Raw genomic sequence first — 18896 nt, forward strand, 5'->3', positions numbered from 1 at the left:
GGAAGTGAATCCATTGCAGTCAGTGAGACTGCACTGGCTTCACTGTGACTGGCAGCAACTTCCTATTGGTAGTCCTAAGTGCCAGTCACCCTGTATGACGATAACAACTTTGATATTCATAATTCAAAACCATGTGGACTGCAGGGGGGGCAGATGTAACATGTGCAGAGAGAATTAGATTTGGGTGAGTTATTTTGTTTCTGTGCAGGGAAAATACTGACTGCTTTATTTTACACTGCAATATAGATCTCACATTTAAGTAAAACTCCACCCAAATATACTTCTCTCTGCACATGTTATATCTGCCCCACCTGCAGTGCACATGGTTTTATCCATTTAAGAAGGAATTTGCCTTAGCGAGTGAACCAGAATAAGGGCCTATACCCAACCCATTTGTTTTTCTGTGCACTGTAACCTGTTGCCCATGGATTTACATAGTTTTTACTATAAGTGAATAAGTGTATGTTATGTATTGGTTTATTATTGGCAGAATTTATTTGTTTCTACTTTCAAGTCATTTAATTAATTTTGCTTAAATGATTTTCAGATCAGCGGCCATATTGGTAGGACAGTGCATTCAATCGATTCTGAAGCCAAAGAGCGGCTGAACATGCAGACATGGCTCAGATGTCGTTTTGCCCTTGTTACCAGTCTTATATGTCAGATGCCTAATATAGCAACACATGGTATGATCACTCATCTCTAGTCCCAGTAAATACAGATTCAAAAGTATTTCCATTTGTTTTGTTACGCTTCCACAGAATCTTCTCATCACTACTTACTTTTTACTTTTAACACTAAAATCATGAGCATGTATAGTTGCCAACTATCCCTAATTTCCAAGAACAGTCCTAATTTATAGAACTTTGTACCTGAATATGGTTGTATTTGGAATGTCCTTATGTTTTCATTTTGCCAAGATGCCCAATAGCATTCAGAGGCGTAGCTACCGTAAGGCGGCTGCTTGGGGGAGCAAGCGCCAGCGGGGCGCCCCCGGTGCCCGGGCACTCTGGTCAGACCCCCCCTTACCCCTCCGCATGCCGCCGCCACCGCATTCGCAGTCCGGCACCGCAGATAGCCTCCGGGCTTCGTCTCCTGCAGTAATGAAAAATGTCACGACAAAATGGCTGCCCCCTAATAGCAGACAGTTTTTACGGATGCTAGAGGAGGCCGCCGCCTCCTCTAACATCCCGAAAAAAACTGTCTGCTGTACGGGGGCAGCCATTTTGTCATGTCATTTTTCATTACTGCAGGAGACGGAGCCCGGAGGCTATCTGCAGTGCCGGACTGAATGCGGGGCCGGCGGCGGCGGCATGCGGAGGGGTAAGGTAATTTTTTGGCGGGGGGGGGGGGGGGGGGCGCCACAATATTAGTTACGCCTCTGATAGCATTCCTGCTTTTCTACCTCATCTTCTTCAGTTCTTATAAATGTTCTAATTTTGATGCTTTATTAATTGATATCTATTGAATAATGGGTTTAAGAAGCAACAAAGTAAAATTCAGAAAACATGGAATGCTTAAATTAAGAAAACATTGCATGCTGCTGATTGTAGTGTGCTGACATTACATGTTTTCTCTGACATAGCATGTTTGCTGCATATTAGTAGCAAACATGGTAGATTTCTTAGTCAAACATGCTTTGTCAGAACAACCAAAGCTGTGGGTCATAAAGTTTTATCAGACCCTCTATTACATGGTAAATGTTCGTTAGGTTGACACAACTAAGGTCAACATACATTGGGTCGACTATTGAAGGCCGAAAGGCCTTAGGTCGACACAGACAAAAGGTTGACCTAATGCTTGTGACAACATTTTGATCCTCTTGACCTTAGGCATGTCGATCTTTTGTCTATGTCGACCCAATACATGTTGACCTTAGTCGCCCTAATAATCCATACCCTCTCAACCTGTTAGAGCTGGATGCTTTGCTGGTTTCTTCTTGCTGTTTAGTTAGTATGGGATCTGAGCTCTCCTCCTGCGCCTCTTCTCTGTTGTGCTTGACAGTTGGCATCATTGAAGCTAGGAGTGGCATAGCTCACAGACAAGGTGTAGGTTGTCATTGGGCCAAAAGTTAAAAGTCGACATGCACAACGTTGTCATTAGGTCAACAAAAGCAAAGGTCAACACATGATAAGATAAAATATATTGCATTCCACTTTTGCTGAATAAGTAAAAACATGGGTTTTAATGGGGTTTTTTTGTGTCATTGTTGGACCCTCAACTAGTATAAGGCGTCCCCTCGCATGGCTGGCTTCGCTCATCATGCTTTGAACCAGGGGCTTCACTCCACTGCCATCTACCTTTTCATGTGTTGGTCTTTGGACTGTCAAACTAGACATTGTCTGTCAGTCATCCAGATACTATTAAGGTTATGCTTTGCTGTCAATATAAATGTGTAAGGACTTAATAATATATATATTTAAAAAAATATTGCTATTATGGGCAGATAACATATATTTTCATTGTTTTAGATCGGGACATGCTTGACAGTTCAACGCTAATAACTGAAGGTATTGTGGAGGCTGAAACGCTAAATGATTTTGAAACTCAGGCTCATTTCTTGCTGCAAGCAGCTTTCCTTGATATTCAAGCTGGGCATCCCAGGAAAGAAGTTCTGCTCATGCTGGAGGTATATTATCATTTGTTGTATCCTTCATTTCTTTTTCAGACTCCAGAGCAAAAAATCAAAGGTATATGGCAGGGGTCTTCAACCCATGGCCCGCGGGCCACAAGTGGCCCACGGAGCTGATCTCAGTGGCCCCCTGCCCGCCATGCACAGGATTTTTTTTTTTTTAAGTAAAAGAAAATGCTGCAGAGGGAGGCAGTGTAATGGAGTCCCCTTGGGTGCCGCCTACCCGATTTCCATTGGCTGCAGGCAGGGCAGAGGAGTGGATCCAGCGCGGCTGAGGGAGGAGGAGGCACGTCTGGTCACGAGCTGGGGAGTTGGGACCCGGCGAAGCTGCGGGAGGAGGAGACGCAGCTGGCGGGAGCAGGGGACCCGGCACTGGAACTGCAGGAGGAGGTGGCACAGCTGGCGGAGGGGACCCGGCGAAACTGCAGGAGGAGGCATGGATGGTGGAAGCAGGTGACCCGTCAAAGCTGCAGGATGAGGAGGTTCATCTGGCGGGAGCAGGGGACCTGGCAAAGCTGCAGGCATTATTATTATTATTATTATTATTATTATTATTATTATAATTTTATTTATAAGGCGCCACAAGTGTTTCGCAGCGCCGTACAAAGGAACAATACAGGGAGACAAAACTTGGCATAACATTACTGGGGGCATTGTGTGTGAGGGGCACTGCTGGGGCATTGTGTGTGAGGGGCACTGCTGGGGCATTGTGTGAGGGGCACTGCTGGGGCATTGTGTGAGGGGCACTGCTGGGGCATTGTGTGAGGGGCACTGCTGGGGCATTGTGTGAGGGGCACTGCTGGAGCATTGTGTGAGGAGCACTACTGGGGCATTGTGTGTGAGGGGCACTGCTGGGGAATTGTGTGTGAGGGGCACTGCTGGGGCATTGTGTGTGAGGGGCACTGCTGGGGCATTGTGTGTGAGGGGCACTGCTGGGGCATTGTGTGTGAGGGGCACTGCTGGGGCATTGTGTGAGGGGCACTGCTGGGGCATTAGGTGAGGGGCACTGCTGGGGCATCATATGTATAAGCAGGAGTACTGCTGGCATTATGGTCTGTGGCATAATGGGCATCAGTGTGGGGCATAATGTGCAATGGGCATAATTTTGTGTGGATTAATGTGTAATGGGCATCACGGTGCGGCATAATGTGTAATGGGCATTATGGTGTATGACATAATGTACAACAGGTATTACGGTGTGTGGCATAATGTCTAATGGACACTATGGTGTGATGCACAATGTGTAATGGGCATTACGGATACACAGTGTATATTGATTTAAGTAGCCTTTCATTGTTTGGGTTTGCTCTGTGAGGCATACTAGTTCACTGTGTGGGCCTTCATGTTTATATGTCATTGTGCAGCCTTCAGTCAATTTAAGCGTGTGAGGACAACGACCATTCCTGCGGTAACCAATGTCTGGTCATGCCGGTTGCAAAAGAGGTGTCAGGTAATTGTTTTCCTGCTAGTTCACACTCGTTATAATTAGACTACGCCCTTATAATTAGGTCACAACCGTTTTTGGGAGCGCGCCTACGGCGCGTGCAATTTATTCAATATCAAATTATATATGGGGGGGGGCACATATTTTACTGTTTGCACTGGAACCCAAATTGGCTGCTGATAACTATTAGGGTGTGTGTGTGTGGGGGGGGGGGGGGGAGTTTATGTGCTGAGTATGGGCGGCTGTGCCAACTATCTATGAAGGACTGTGCTGACGTTATAGGGGAGCTGTGATTCTATGTGGCTGTCCGAAATTCCGGACGCGATTTTAGTGGCCCTCGGGCTTCACTGGATTTTTTTAGGTGGCCCACGCTGTCTTAAAGGTTGAAGACCCCTGGTATATGGTGTAACAGAGCAATAAAAACTTACCTAGGAAAAGGAGGATCTTTAGTAGCTGGGAATAAGGTTGCTAGTAGGGACCATTCCAACTATCAAAGGTAGTAAAAATAGGCAGATATGTATCATAGCATGAAGAAAGAAAGTATAGAGAGATAAACTAACAACCCAATTGGCTCATGTCTGTCAAATTTCAGGTTCTATTTAAAAATGACAGATACCGATTGGTTTGTACTTTAGCTCTCTCCTAGCTTTGTTATAAATGGCCCATGGTGTGCAGGTATTTTAAGATATAAAACACTTGTGCTCTGGCAGACATAAGTCTGCCCACAAGAGGAGAACCCAGGCATGTTTTTGGCCTTCTTTAATACTATGTACTAACTACAACCTATATCATGGAGTCAGCCAGACATGGTGACAGGGGGGCTAGTTAACGTTAAGAGAAAAAATATTACAGGCCACAACCACATTGACCCCGCCACCCTTTCTTCCCTTACCATATAACTTGGTCCTTCTGTAGTCCCTCCCCTACAGCCTTGCAATGTCATTATGCTGCCACCAAGGAGTAGAGCATCCCTGTGCCTAGCACGAAAACCTCCTGCTGCCGGGCTCACTACGAGGGTGGTTGTTAATAGAGTGGACCTGAGACACACCAAGTCCTGAAAGATGGCGCAAGCTGAGAACCTGACTCAGAACCCCCACAGCCAGAGATAAGGAGGTCAGAAGACATGAAACAATATTTAGTCAAAATTAGGAATTTGAGAGGTAATATTAGGCCCCTTGGGAGCTGGGGCATGCATCATAAACACTAGGTGTGACGTGCACTGCAGTTGTTCTTAGTTCGTTACACAAACATGATTATCTCATTTTTATCAGGATTTGATTTTATAGTAGTAGATTACCAGTTATTTATAAAGCACACACATATTCTGCATAGCTATATAGGAAATATTAGGACAATCACATCAGTCCCTGCCTCACTGGAGCTTACAATCTATATCCTTCTGCCACATGCCTGACAAATGGCTTGATTCAGAGATGATCCCAAATCAAGTGATTATCAAATGAATGACATGATCCCAAATCAAGTGATTATCATTTGACAGCATGTCACACGCCAGCTACCAAGTACTTTATGCGAAAGGAGGTGTAGACACTCTGAGCCTGATTGGGGCTTTTGTGCTTAGTCCCTATGTTCCAAGCCTAATTTGGGTATTGGATAAAGTAGGCCTTTATAGTTATCAAGGAGGCTCAGGCCCAATAACCTTGATCATGTTATGCCTATTGGACTGGGGTTAGCCTTTTAAGGGCTCCCTTGTTGCTTAGTTGTGCCCCTATAGGTAGGCATAGGTGACCTATGGCCATTTTACTATCTCACTATCTGAAATCCTCTTTTAGTGGACCTGGTTTGCAGAGGTACCTTCTGTCATCTTCATGTGGTCAGCAGGTGGGAAAACATTTACTGTTTTATTTTTTACCAAAAGGCCCCTTGCCGCACCAGGACCTGCAGCTCCACTCTTGACACTGACACCACTAAAGATAACGTGACCATGCTCTTTTTTTAAACACTGGCCATTGCTTGAATATCTCTATTACAGGTCTCTTTCCCTACTGAACTTGTCTATGGTACCTTCAACTCAGCCCGATGTGAGGTTACACAGCTTTTGGCATAATGAGCCATCCTGAACTCCCTGGACTTTCTGGATACAAAATACCAGATGAGACCTCTAATTGGCTCTCACCCAGGCCCTATTATTGGATGAGCCTAAATCCTTGCATATGTTTTCTAATGCTAGATGATGATGGGGATGAAGCTGATTATCCTGATTATAGTCCCACAGCGAGACTGGTGTATGTTCACTAGTGTGGACTCCTCCCACAGGCGAAGTTGTGCAGAGCATATGAGCTGACCTCCAGGTGAAAGGTTATCCTACAGTAGTGTTGCTTATTGTCCAATAAAATAGATACTGGGGAGTATTCAATGCCATGGCGAGCGCATGGCTGCGAATTCTGTTTTTGATTCGCAGTGCACTCGCCATGATTTTTCACTCCCCTTCAATTCGCTGCCAGACGCCAGCCCACACTATTCAATGCATCAGGGGCTCGCTGCCCCTGACGGCGAATAGTGTGAAGAGTGACGAATCCCCCTGCGCAGATGCTCCATGCCTGTCTGGAGTCTGCAAAGGGATGGGAGGGACTGGTGTCGCGGCGGGGGGGGGGGGGGGGCGCGCTGATGCAGGCGGGAGCCTCCGCACAGCCTGGGGACAGGTCCAGCAGCAGCTGTCCTCCGGCTCCAGCAGTCCCAGCGCTGACATCACCGTGCTGTGGCTGCCAGAGCCAAAGGTATACTGCTGCTGGGGTCCCTGTTCTGAGGCTGTGCGGGGGCTCCCTGCGACATCAGTGAGCCCCCCGCTGGAGAATCTCAGCAGCAGGGGAAAAGTGCCATGGCGAAGGGGGCGGGCGAATGTGGCATGGCGGAGGGCGGGAGAGCACTTCAGTACGCACAGCTCCCCCGCCTCTGCTCACTGAAAGCAGCAGTGGCTGCTATCTGCAAAAGATTCAGGCTGCTGCTGCTGCTGGTCCCGTCCCTGTCAGCTTATCTCTCCCCCGTCCCGTCCCCTCACCTCACTTGCAGGGTGCTGCTGGGGTCGGAGCCGCTGCACTCACTGGTCCCGATCATCGGGATCAGTGTGCAGTGAATATATGAATATTAATGAGCGGCTCCGGCTCCCGGCCCCCTGCTGGCGAATGTTTAAAAAAAAAAAAAAAATATTGTTTAAAAAAAAAAATATATATATATTAAAAATATATTCATGTGCTGCAAGTATATGAATAAAAATAGCATGCCCCTTCATAGGAAAAATATTCAGATTTTTTAACACCAAAAAAAAAATTAAAAACGCTTTAATTTAAAAGATCACATTACAGTTCACCTAAAAAAGATGACGAATGCTAACCGGAGAATCATGGCGAATTTCAATGGAGAATACAGCACTCGAATTGAGCATTGAATACACTGTCGGCGAATTCCACTGAAAACCCCATTGAAAATCACAGGCGAATTGTGGAGAATCATTTTCGGCGAATCGGCAGACATTCGTGGTTCATTTATGGCGAATTGCCTCCATAGAATATGGCGAATTGTTTTTTCTAACAGAAAATTCGCCATTCAACCAGGGAATTGCCAGATTCACTGAAAAAAACGGCGAATCTGAGGCATTGAATACTGGCCACTGTATTTTGAAGTCAACATGTTTATAATATCCCCACATTACAAATAACACAATGGGTGAAATTTTATAGGACAAGAGATTCAGAAAGTGAGAGATTTGGTAAGAAATCTCCAGTTTGTTTAAAGTGGCAATCATTTACACTGCAAAATCAGTTTGGTTTTGAAGTGTAAATGATTGCCGCTTTAAAAAAACTGGAGATTTCTTACCAAAACTCTCACTTTCTGAATCTCTCATCCTATTAAATTTCTCCCATTATTTTGGAACAAATTATATAGTTTCACAAAATAAAACTAAAATAGACATTCAGACATGCTTCAGTAAAGGGTATGCAGCAAACAAAGTACATTAGCATTGACTTTGATGTAAGTGTCTCATATCTCTGTATTAAAGAACTGAGAACTGTGCAGTTTTTATTTATATTGCATATTTTGCCTGAAGACTGATGGATGATCTTGCACTCCTGATAATACAAAGAAGATATTTTATGAGTTTGGATTTTGGCATGATTACAATAAACATGTTTAATATACTCATGAGATATACGGTACCTACACTATAAAACTGCAGCATAAACAAATAACTAATTTAGTACATCAATTCCGTTTTATTATATTTGACTTTCCTTTTTGTGTAAATTGAATGCATGTTCTTTTGCCTGTTAATATTTTCATTGAAAAAATAAATTTTATGAAAATATCTGACTTCACTACATGTCAGCCTGTGGTTTCAGACAGGACAATGCTAACCAAATGCAAGTATAGTCATTTAGATATATATCTCTGCTCCAGAGGTGGTTAATATCTATATTCCCTATCCAATGGACACACATACAGGGCCAGATTCAAATGTTTTATTGTTCCCGATATCCCATCTAACGTGATGGGAGTTGTTGGGGCGGTATTCAAATTATGTTTTTTGTCGCCCTGATCGTGCCCATTAAGGTTGGGTTTATGCACACAAAGCTCTAATACTGCCGGATGGTGCGCACAGGTCCTAGGATAGGCACCAAAGAATTAAATCCGTCCCACACGCTAGGGTTAATATTTGATCACAAGCCAGTTAACTGCTGTATGGTTTTGGAGAGTTTGAGGCATCCAGAAAAGATACAAAAACTTGGCAAGTCCATACACAATTCAGAAAATCTACAGATTTAGCTAACAGCAAAAGAGGATTATAGAAGAATAAAATTAAACACAGTGACTATAATACGTCACCCACTGTGTAACTTACAAATGTTTGACTTTGCAGGTTCTTATTCCATTTTTTCACTCAATATTGCTTGAGTTACATAAAGAGATCACTTGTTGACACCAGTTTTTATATATAAATACCTCAGAATTTCAAAATAGTTGGGATCTGAGCTCAGCTCCAGGGTCTGACATAAGTGAACTCCTCAAAACAATGTACAGGTAGAGTCTCCCGTATCTGGAGATCTCTTATCCAAAATATTCAAAAAACCGTGTTTTTTTAGAATATTTCGGATTGTTGTTTTTTTCTCCCCTGCCCCTTTTTTTATACTTATCAAGTCCCCCGAAGGTGGCCTTCAGTGGTATCAGGGCATGCGGGCACTCCGGTGATGTCACCAGTGCACCTGCAAACTTGCGCAATGCACCCCTGGGACCGCTGAAGAAGATCGTGAAGGCTGCCAGGGGACACTGTGGGACCATCGGGGACCGGGTAAGCATGTTTAAAAAAAAGATCCAAAAACCATAAAAATCCCTTTTCCGAAATGCTCGTGGTCCAGAGCATTTTGGATAAGGGATACTCAACCTGTATAAGGTGTGCCCAAACGAAAAGGAGGCTTTTGCTGTAGCAGCATTGTATCTAATTCCATTGGGTTAATGTGTAGATGGCGTGGCAATTTTACTAGTTGTGCACGTGTAGTGAACGCCTCAGTTTCTTAATTCCTAGAAAGTTGTTTTGAGCCATCGGATGCATGATGGATTCCACCAGATCAGCGCAAAGAGCTGTTATCCAATTTCTTCACGCAGAATGCGAGCATGCTTCAGAAATGTATCGCAGGATGAAGGCGGTGTACGGAGAACAGTGTCTCCACACCATATATTTATTCTGCAAACTTGTGAAGCAAAAACTTAAATCTCAGATTGTTTGATGAAACCTTGGTTTATGCAACTTTGTTCATTATTATCCAGGATATTTATTGAAATAATTTCAATGTGGCTTTTGCTGTTTTAAATCATCAAACTCCCGCAATTAGTCCTGAAATTTGATAGGCTTCTGTTCATCTCCATTGCTATTTTGACCTTGCTTGCATGCCTTATGGTATGGAATGGATAAGGTAGTTTGGTTAGTGCACAACGTTAGGCTTGTGCCAAGCAAAGCACCTGGTATAGAGGTAAAAATGTGCCATAAAATGTTCACCCACTTGGTATACGTGTCTATTCTTGGCAAATACCAACTATAATTTTATGTGGGTTTTGTCAATAGTGGTTTTCTTTTACTATTATTTCCTGAAGTACAGATTTGTGATGTGCGATTACTATCAGTCTCCCATGGACAATTGTTTCTGTCTATGGCAAGGAATAGTGTTGCTCTATCAGTATTAACATAAGTAGCTTGATGACCTCCCTAGATATTGGCCTTATTGCACAACTGCTTCATAAACAGATTTAAAGTTATATTATATTTTCTCCATTTTTTATGATAGACTTGACAATGTTCCTTGAGATTTTAAAAGTTGTCATATCTTAAAAAATAATACTCTTTCTCTAAATTATGGTTTCAATAATATTTGTTTACATATTCTTTGATTTTCATGATGAAGCTCATTTTTGTATGTGCTAACTGAGACACCCGAAGGACAGGTGTATCGCATATATAAGTGGATTCTAAACAGGTCATTATGTGACATATGAAGATATCTTGTACTAGTGTTTATTTAGGTGTATCTTGGCAAAAGCTGTGAATATGTATTTAATCACTTACTGTATGATTTGTATCTGTAACATATTATAATATATTTTGTTGACAATAGAGATTGTTTTGTTGAACAATGGAAAATTCCAGACTATGGAGGTCATTCGGATTAACCCGCAAAGTTGCAAAATTCACAGCTTTGTGGGTCATGTAAACACCGCCAACATGATCGCCTCTACTCCCTTGCATACCGATGCGGGGCAAAATCATTCCATGGTCGCAAACATGGAATGATTTTGCAGGTGCCCGCCTCTGCTGACCTTAAGGTGGCCATACATCAGAAAGATATTGTACCCAATCATACAATCTCAACTGATTGTAAAATGGATTGTATGCAGATTGTGTGCACATCTTATGTACATAATCATACAATCAATCAGCAGATGGATTGTATGACTGATTGTAAGATGGATTGTATGCAGATTGTGTGCACATCTTGTGTACACAATCATGCAGTAGATGGATTGTATGATTGATTGTATGATCGATTGTGTGTAGATTGTGTGTCCAAAAACCACCAAGGACTGCCGGGGATTTCAAGGGAAATTGTACACAATCATGAGCGCAATCGATCTTAAGATCGATCTTTCTGATGTATGGCCAGCTTTAGATCTGCAGTGCCCTTGTACGGGAAGAGGGTGTGCAGCTGCCCACCCCCTGCACTCGATTCACAGCTACATGGGAATGCCCAGCGTTTTCTTGGGAACGCCCATGAAATGCTGGGCATTCCCATGGGCGCTACCCCTTGCCGTCACCCCCCGCCCCCTGCACTGCTCCATGCTGGTGAATAATCAATTTGATGCACCCGATCAGAAACTGAGCCAGCACATACATGTGCATGTGCAGTCCAAAAACATCTAGAATGGCCTAGAACCAGGGCCTATATACATTTTGATTCCATGATGTACACTATGAAGTGTGAATAATGCAGAAGGGGTGGAAATATTTTATTGCCACTATTGGCCTTATTGACCCCAAATGAGTCATAGTTTCCCATTGCTAGTGATGTTATTTGTACTCGTGATTGTGAGTGAAAAGAGGTTATTTTCCATCCTGTTCTATCTTATAATTTGAAGTTCGTGTAAGAAGTTCAACACCTTTTTTTTTTCAATAATGCAGTGCTCTATCAGATATCTGTGTTTATTGTAAAGCTGTCCTAAACAAATCTGTTTTATTTCCTCTAACAGAATATAATTCACTTGCTGCAAGGGAAGTGTTTCATTTCTCCCATGGCATGTTTAATACTTGCACAGAGCTTGATTCTTTCAGCTGACTTAATGGAAAATAATGAGGATCAGCAATTGTTTTGGACAAAGCAATTAAATATTTTTACTTTGGCTCATAAAATTATCGTCAAACAAGTAAGTGTATTTTTGCAATGTCACTTATATTGTAAATGCCCATCATGCTTTCAGTAACTACACAAAAACTTATGAAACGCTGTAATTTAACCATTATCCTTTTAGAAAAAGGAAGTCTTCAGTGAATCTTCTGAATAACGCTATTATACTATTGAATGTAGACAAATGATAACGTAGAAACAGGAACGGGTAAAGGGCTGAAAAGGACAATAAACAAAGGGGAAGATGTTTATAATGGAGTCAGTAGAAAGGAAACAAGATGGAGTAAGGACAGTTAACACTTTTTTTTTCAAGAGTAAGATTTGTGCACTGCACCAGTGGCGTAACTATAAATTTTGCTCCCCCCTGCCAAAAAGTTTGTGCCTCCCCCGGGCTCCTCTCCAGTATGTTTTCCCAGCACGTGACGTGATGACATCACACGCATAACGGAGAAGCTGAAGCAGGAGAGTGGAAGAGAGACCAGCAGACATTGCTGCTTCTCTTGGCTCCGACGCATCCCAGGCCACCCTAGCACGCCCACCCATCCTGTACACAGTAGCCAATAGCCGGCTCTGTGTACAGTCAATTAAATCAGTGGGGATATTTGTCGTCTCTGCCATGGCCGCACCCGCGCTGCGGCTGACTTGCCTCCAGTGCTCAGCCAGTGAGCAGTGGCAGGCAGCAGCATGTCAGTGCGTCGAGCGGGTACCGGCGCCCACACAGACCCCACTGCCGCTTGCTCCCCAAGCGGCAGCTTGGGGAGCAAGCGGTAGTTACGCCAGCTCTCCTCACAGAATCACAAGGTAGTTACGCCAGCTCTCCTCACAGAATCACAAGTTAAGTAATTATCTCTACCTAAAGGAGGCATGCCACTGACTGTCATTCTAATTAACAGAGTGTGACTTTGCTCTGATTGGTTAGGACAAGACTCTGTATTGGTAAACATTGTTTAGCTCCCAGGTGGCATATACTGATACACTGTAGTTAAATGATACAGCTGTGTGTTTCCCAAGGGAATTTTCACATTAGGAAAATGTAAAATCGGTATTCATCATTACCAATATCATCAGCTGATAATGACTGGTCTATCATTAGCATATTGTATTGTATTGTACTATGCTTTATTCATACTGTACACTGCATTTACTCCTACAGTATATTCTGATTTGCGTGGGTCTTAGCAGTGGAGTCTACGTGTGTGCAAAGGGAGATGTATATTAAAATCAGACATTGTAGACCATAACTTTGTAATTGTTGGAATTAACTCTATAGTTGGAATTAACCAACTGTTTCAATTAACCCTATAGGAGGTATTCAATAAGGTACATAGACACCGATTATTTGCCAATGTTTCCCCAATATTGTTTTTAATTGGGATATCCAATTTGGTCACCTGAACAAAAAAAAATTTGGACGAAAACACACAGCTTTAGTGAAACCTGTGTGTTTTGTCTAGAGACATCCCTGTTTCCGTCTGAAAACTGTGCTATTTTTGGTGTTTTCTTTCACTTGCCGGAGGCAGATGAAACGAAATCCCCTATAAGCCATGGCTTGCACCAGCTTATCGAAGTTAATTAAATATCCCCCAGCGACACAATTATCCGTGACCAATAATTTCTGGTGCTTGAATACCTCCCTAAATTGGTTTAGTCAATTTCTATATTGCCAGTTTTTGCAAATGTTTTCATGACAGATTTTTATAAAAATAAAATATTTTCATGCAGAAGCTTCTGAATATTAATGACTTTGCTACCTATATTGGTTAGATGACATTGTCTTAATTTTAGCAGCGATTGAGGAAGCTTTATTGAGAGTGATAACAAAGCAGTTATGCTCAACTTACCATTAAATTCACAGCAGAACATATCCTGACATATTTACATTAACTTGATGTTGCTGTCACTCTAACAAACAGATCACAGATCTATATTCATTTATCATGGGCAGGAAAACCCTATTCAAGGCCATCCCTTAAAAGTCAGTTACCAAATTGTAATTCATATGAGCCACACATTATTTTTACTGAAACAGTGTATGGAGCACGGTATTTGGATTGATTAATACATTTCATGACAGGAGATAAAATATTGCCATTTTTCAGAAAACATGGCGATAGTGAAAAAGATGGCATGCATTGTATTGCCTGCATATAAATAAGAACAGTACAATTTTGACTCACATTTTTAAAATGCAAGCTGGTTGGTTTACTCCAGTTGTTCAACTTTCTTTGTGTCCTCTAAAGAAAATATCATTCATTCATATAGAGCAAGGAAGGGGAACCTTCAATCCTGCAGCTGTTGTTGAACTACACATCCCAGCATGCCTTGCAACAGTTTTAATATGACCAAATAGCAAAACTGTAGCAGGGCATGCTGGGATGTGCAGCTGGAACGCCGAAGGTTCCCCATCCCTGATATAGAGGGATTAGGTTGCCCACCATACTACCGTAAAAACTCTATTAAATTGCCCTGTCCTGATAAATACAGATGTGTTGCTCCAGCCATGCCAAACAGCCCCTCTCAGCGTGCCAAGTCCCATAAGACTCTGCTTGCTTTGGTGTCTTTTTTGTCAAAAATGTATCTTAAGGGAAGCTGTGCTAACTAAGTGCCTGATTCAGACCTGATTGCTAGGCTGCGTATAGTCGGCCTGCTGAACATCCCCTTCCCCACATGCCTCATTAGCATGTGAGGGGATGTGTATGAGAACACAACCCCCTCACATGCGTCCGAATGGAAGAGAAATCATTCGATGGTCGCGGACCAACAAATGATTTCTCTCCCCTTCGGTGTCTAAACTGACTTTTATATCCTCTGGAGATGGCCGAAAAGGGGACGGGCGCTGGCGCCATGTGACGTCACCTGCCTGCCCTGAGCAGGCATCGACCCATGCTGAGCTTGAATTGGTAACACATCTCCGAACTGAGAGGGTACCCTTGGGCTCACATAGACATTCTCTGGTGTGAACACCTTAATAGGTAGGATGCCTATGTTTTTATGAAAAGTGAATGAACCATTGTTTGTACACAATATTGTCTGAAGAGGGGGAGGAGCTTCCAGGCCTATCTAACTTTTTCTATTCCATCCATATTGAATATGGCATTATTATGATAAAAGGAACTCTTACAGTATCTCTTTAATTTTCATTTGACATGGTCTGGTCATCTAGATTTCTGATTGTACGAGAATCTCCTCCATCTTTTAGTACCAGATTTCTGATTGTACCAGAATCCCCCCCCCCCCCATCTTTTACAAGATTTTTGGTTGAATTTACCAAGATAATATAGCAAACCTTTGTATATGCGAAACGCGTTTGATGATGCGATTCATGTATCTTCATGAAGAAATCTTTGACCTATAGAAAAGAGACTTTTAATAACCAACTTTTATGGACTTCAATTGTGGACTTTATTTAATTAAGTGAGATGTATTCAGTACAATTTGTTAATCCCTATAGATTGTAAACTTGCAGCAGGGCTCTCCTACCTCCAAGTCTGTCTGTTGTTACCCAGCTTGTTTTGTCACTGTTTACTATTGTAAAGCGCAACGGAATCTGCTGCGCTATATACAGGGCTATTTTTCAGTAGGCTCCAGCAGGAACTGAGGCCCTTAATCTAGTTCACTCTTTCTGACAAAATATTTCTTAAATGGACAAAACCATGTGCACTGCAGGTGAGGCAGGTGTTACTTGTGCAGAGATAATTAGATTTGGGTGGGGTTTTACACCTGCCTCACCTGCAGTGCACATGGTTTTGTCCATCTAAGAAATATTTTGTCAGAAAGAGTGAACTAGATTACGGGCCTCAGTTCCTGCTGGAGCCTACTGAAAAATAGCCCTGGCTATATAAGAAGCTGTAAATAAATAAATAATCCAAAAATTGTATAGCGCCATCCCAGAATTGTGTATTACATTGTTGTGCTATTCCCTTGCCAACAGGAAATTTTTAGGTGAGGCAGCTACACCGAAATTATGACTTATTTGTTTAATAACCAAGCTCAAATTAAGGGTTTGTTCTATATATCTCCTATATATTTGGCTACATCTGTCACTCAAAGTGGGTGTCTGTGTCTATAACGCTCTGTTCCTGGACTTTCCTCTTAATGTGTGATTGCCTTCATCTGTGCTGAACACCTTTCTGAGAAATTAACCTGTTTAAAACAGGTGATGGCAATCATACATTAAGGGGAAGTCTAGAAACAGAGCATTGTGTCCCTCCTGGAGAGGGTCATGTTGGGAGGTATGTGACAGAGAACCAGCCCAGTGAGCCCACAGACAGTGCCAGACACCCACTGACTTCCCATGTTGCCCAGCACTGCTACTCCACAGCCACCAGGTGAGCGCCCCCCTCCCACGATTTGCGGCAAAACCTCCCCCCCAGCGCGCCCCCCCCCCTCCCGCGATTCGCGGCAAAAACACCCGCTTCCCCGCGACCCCCCCTACCGCGATTCGCAGCAAAAACACCCCCGCGACCCCCCCCTCCCGCGATTCGCTGCAAAAAGAACCCCCCCACGACCCCTCCCGCAATTCGCGGCATAACCACCACCCCGCAACCCCCCCCTCCCGCGATTCGCGGCAAAAACACCCGCTTCCCCGCGACCCCCCCTACCGCGATTCGCAGCAAAAACACCCCCGCGACCCCCCCTCCCGCGATTCGCTGCAAAAAGAACCCCCCCACGACCCCTCCCGCAATTCGCGGCATAACCACCACCCCGCAACCCCCCCCTCCCGCGAATCGCGGCAAACCCTCCCCCGTGACCCCCCCCCGATTCGCGGAAAAAACACCCCCCCCCGCGACCTCCCTCCCGCGATTCGCGGCAAAAAGAACCCCCCCGCGACCCCCCCCTTGCACGATTGGCGGCACCCCCCCTGCGACCCCCCTCCCGCGATTCGCGGCACCCCCCCCGCAATTCGCAGCAGCCCCAGGATTAAATGGCACATGCAAAACACTGACATGGCTATGGTCGACAATGAAAAAGGTTGACATGAGTTTTTGAAGATTTATTTTTAATTTTTTCATATTCATTGTCATGTGTCGACATGGACACCAATGAAGTGGCACACTTATGTCAACATTTACATGTGTTGACCTTTCTGTGTTAATTTTTTCTTGTGGCGATTCGCGTCACACCCCCCCGCAACCCCCCCTCCCGCGATTCGCGGCACCCCCCGTGACCCCCCACCTCCCGCAATTCGCGGCAACCCCCCACCGGAACCCCTGTGAACCCCGCCCTCCCGCGATTCGCGGCACCCACCCCCGCGACCCCTCCCTCCCGCAATTCGCGGCACCCCCCCCCCCGTGATTCGCGGCAGCTCCAGGATTAAATTGCACATGGAAAACACTGACATGGCTATGGTCGACAATGAAAAAGGTTGACATGAGTTTTTGAAGTTTTTTTGTCATTTTTTGAATATTTTCATATTCATTCTCATGTGTCGACATGGACACCAATGAAGTGCCACACTTATGTCAACATTTACATGTGTTGACCTTTCTGTGTTGATTTTTTTCTTGTGGCGATTCGCATCACACCCCCCGCAACCCCCCCTCCGGCGATTCGCGGCACCCCGGCACCCCCCCCCCCGCGACCCCCCCCTCCCGCAATTCGCGGCAGCCCCCCACCGGAACCCCCATGAACCCCGCGATTCGCGGCACCCACCCCCCGCAACCCCCCCCTCCCGCAAATCGCGGCACCCCCCGCGATTCGCGGCAGCCCCAGGGTTAAATGGCACATGCAAAACACTGGCACGGCTATGGTCGACAATGAAAAAGGTTGACATGAGTTTTTGAAGATTTATTTCATTTTTTGAATGTTTTCATATTCATTGTCATGTGTCAACATGGACACCAATGAAGTGGCACACTTATGTCAACATTTACATGTGTTGACCTTTCTGTGTTGATTTTTTCTTGTGGCGATTCGCGTCACACCCCCCGCAACCCCCCTCCTGCGATTCGCGGCACCCCCCGTGACCCCCCACCTCCCGCAATTCGCGGCAACCCCCCACCTGAACCCCGCCCTCCCACGATTCGCGGCACCCAACCCCGCGACCCCCCTCCTCCCGCAATTCGCGGCACCCCCCGTGATTCGCGGCAGCTCTAGAATTAAATTGCACATGGAAAACACTGACATGGCTATGGTCGACAATGAAAAAGGTTGACATGAGTTTTTGAAGATTTATTTCATTTTTTGAATATTTTCATATTCATTCTCATGTGTCGACATGGACACCAATGAAGTGCCACACTTATGTCAACATTTACATGTGTTGACCTTTCTGTGTTGATTTTTTCTTGTGGCGATTTGCGTCACACACCCCCCCCCCCACACACAACCCCCACTCCTGCGATTCACGGCACACACACACACACACACCTCCCCCGCGATTCTCGGCACCCCACCCCGTGACCCCCCCTCCCGTGATTCACGGCACACCCCCGCGACCCCCCCTCCCATGATTCGCCGCAACCCCCGCCCCGTAACCCCCCTCCCGCGATTCGCGGCACCCACCCCCGCGACCCCCCCTCCCGCAATTCGCGGCAGCTCCAGAATTAAATTGCACATGGAAAACACTGACATGACAATGAAAAAGGTTGACATGAGTTTTTGAAGTTTTTTTTTTTCATTTTTTGAATGTTTTCATATTCATTCTCATGTGTCGACATGGACACCAATGAAGTGCCACACTTATGTCAACATTTACATGTGTTGACCTTTCTGTGTTGATTTTTTCTTGTGGCAATTCGCGTCACACACCCCCCCCCCCCGCAACCCCCACTCCCGCGATTCACGGCACCCCACCCCGTGACCCCCCCTCCCGTGATTCACGGCACACCCCCCCGCACCATGATTCGCCGCAACCCCCGCCCCCGTAACCCCCCTCCCGCGATTTGCGGCAACCCACCCCGCGACCCCCCTC

General features: G+C 44.8%; 1 protein-coding gene across 2 annotated transcripts in view; it reads left to right on the forward strand.

Moving 5' to 3' along the window:
* The window catches only part of CFAP54 (cilia and flagella associated protein 54), a 341833-nt gene that overhangs the window by 251964 nt on the left and 70973 nt on the right, over positions 1–18896 (forward strand). For both annotated transcript variants that reach the window (XM_083182295.1, XM_083182296.1), the window contains 3 exons: positions 548–686; positions 2472–2629; positions 11829–12002. In XM_083182295.1, the coding sequence (XP_083038421.1) occupies positions 548–686; positions 2472–2629; positions 11829–12002 (471 nt within the window). The remainder of the gene's footprint in view (positions 1–547; positions 687–2471; positions 2630–11828; positions 12003–18896) is intronic.

Source organism: Crinia signifera, chromosome 4, assembly GCF_055691185.1.
Source record: "Crinia signifera chromosome 4, ASM5569118v1, whole genome shotgun sequence".
NCBI classification, from domain to species: domain Eukaryota; kingdom Metazoa; phylum Chordata; class Amphibia; order Anura; family Myobatrachidae; genus Crinia; species Crinia signifera.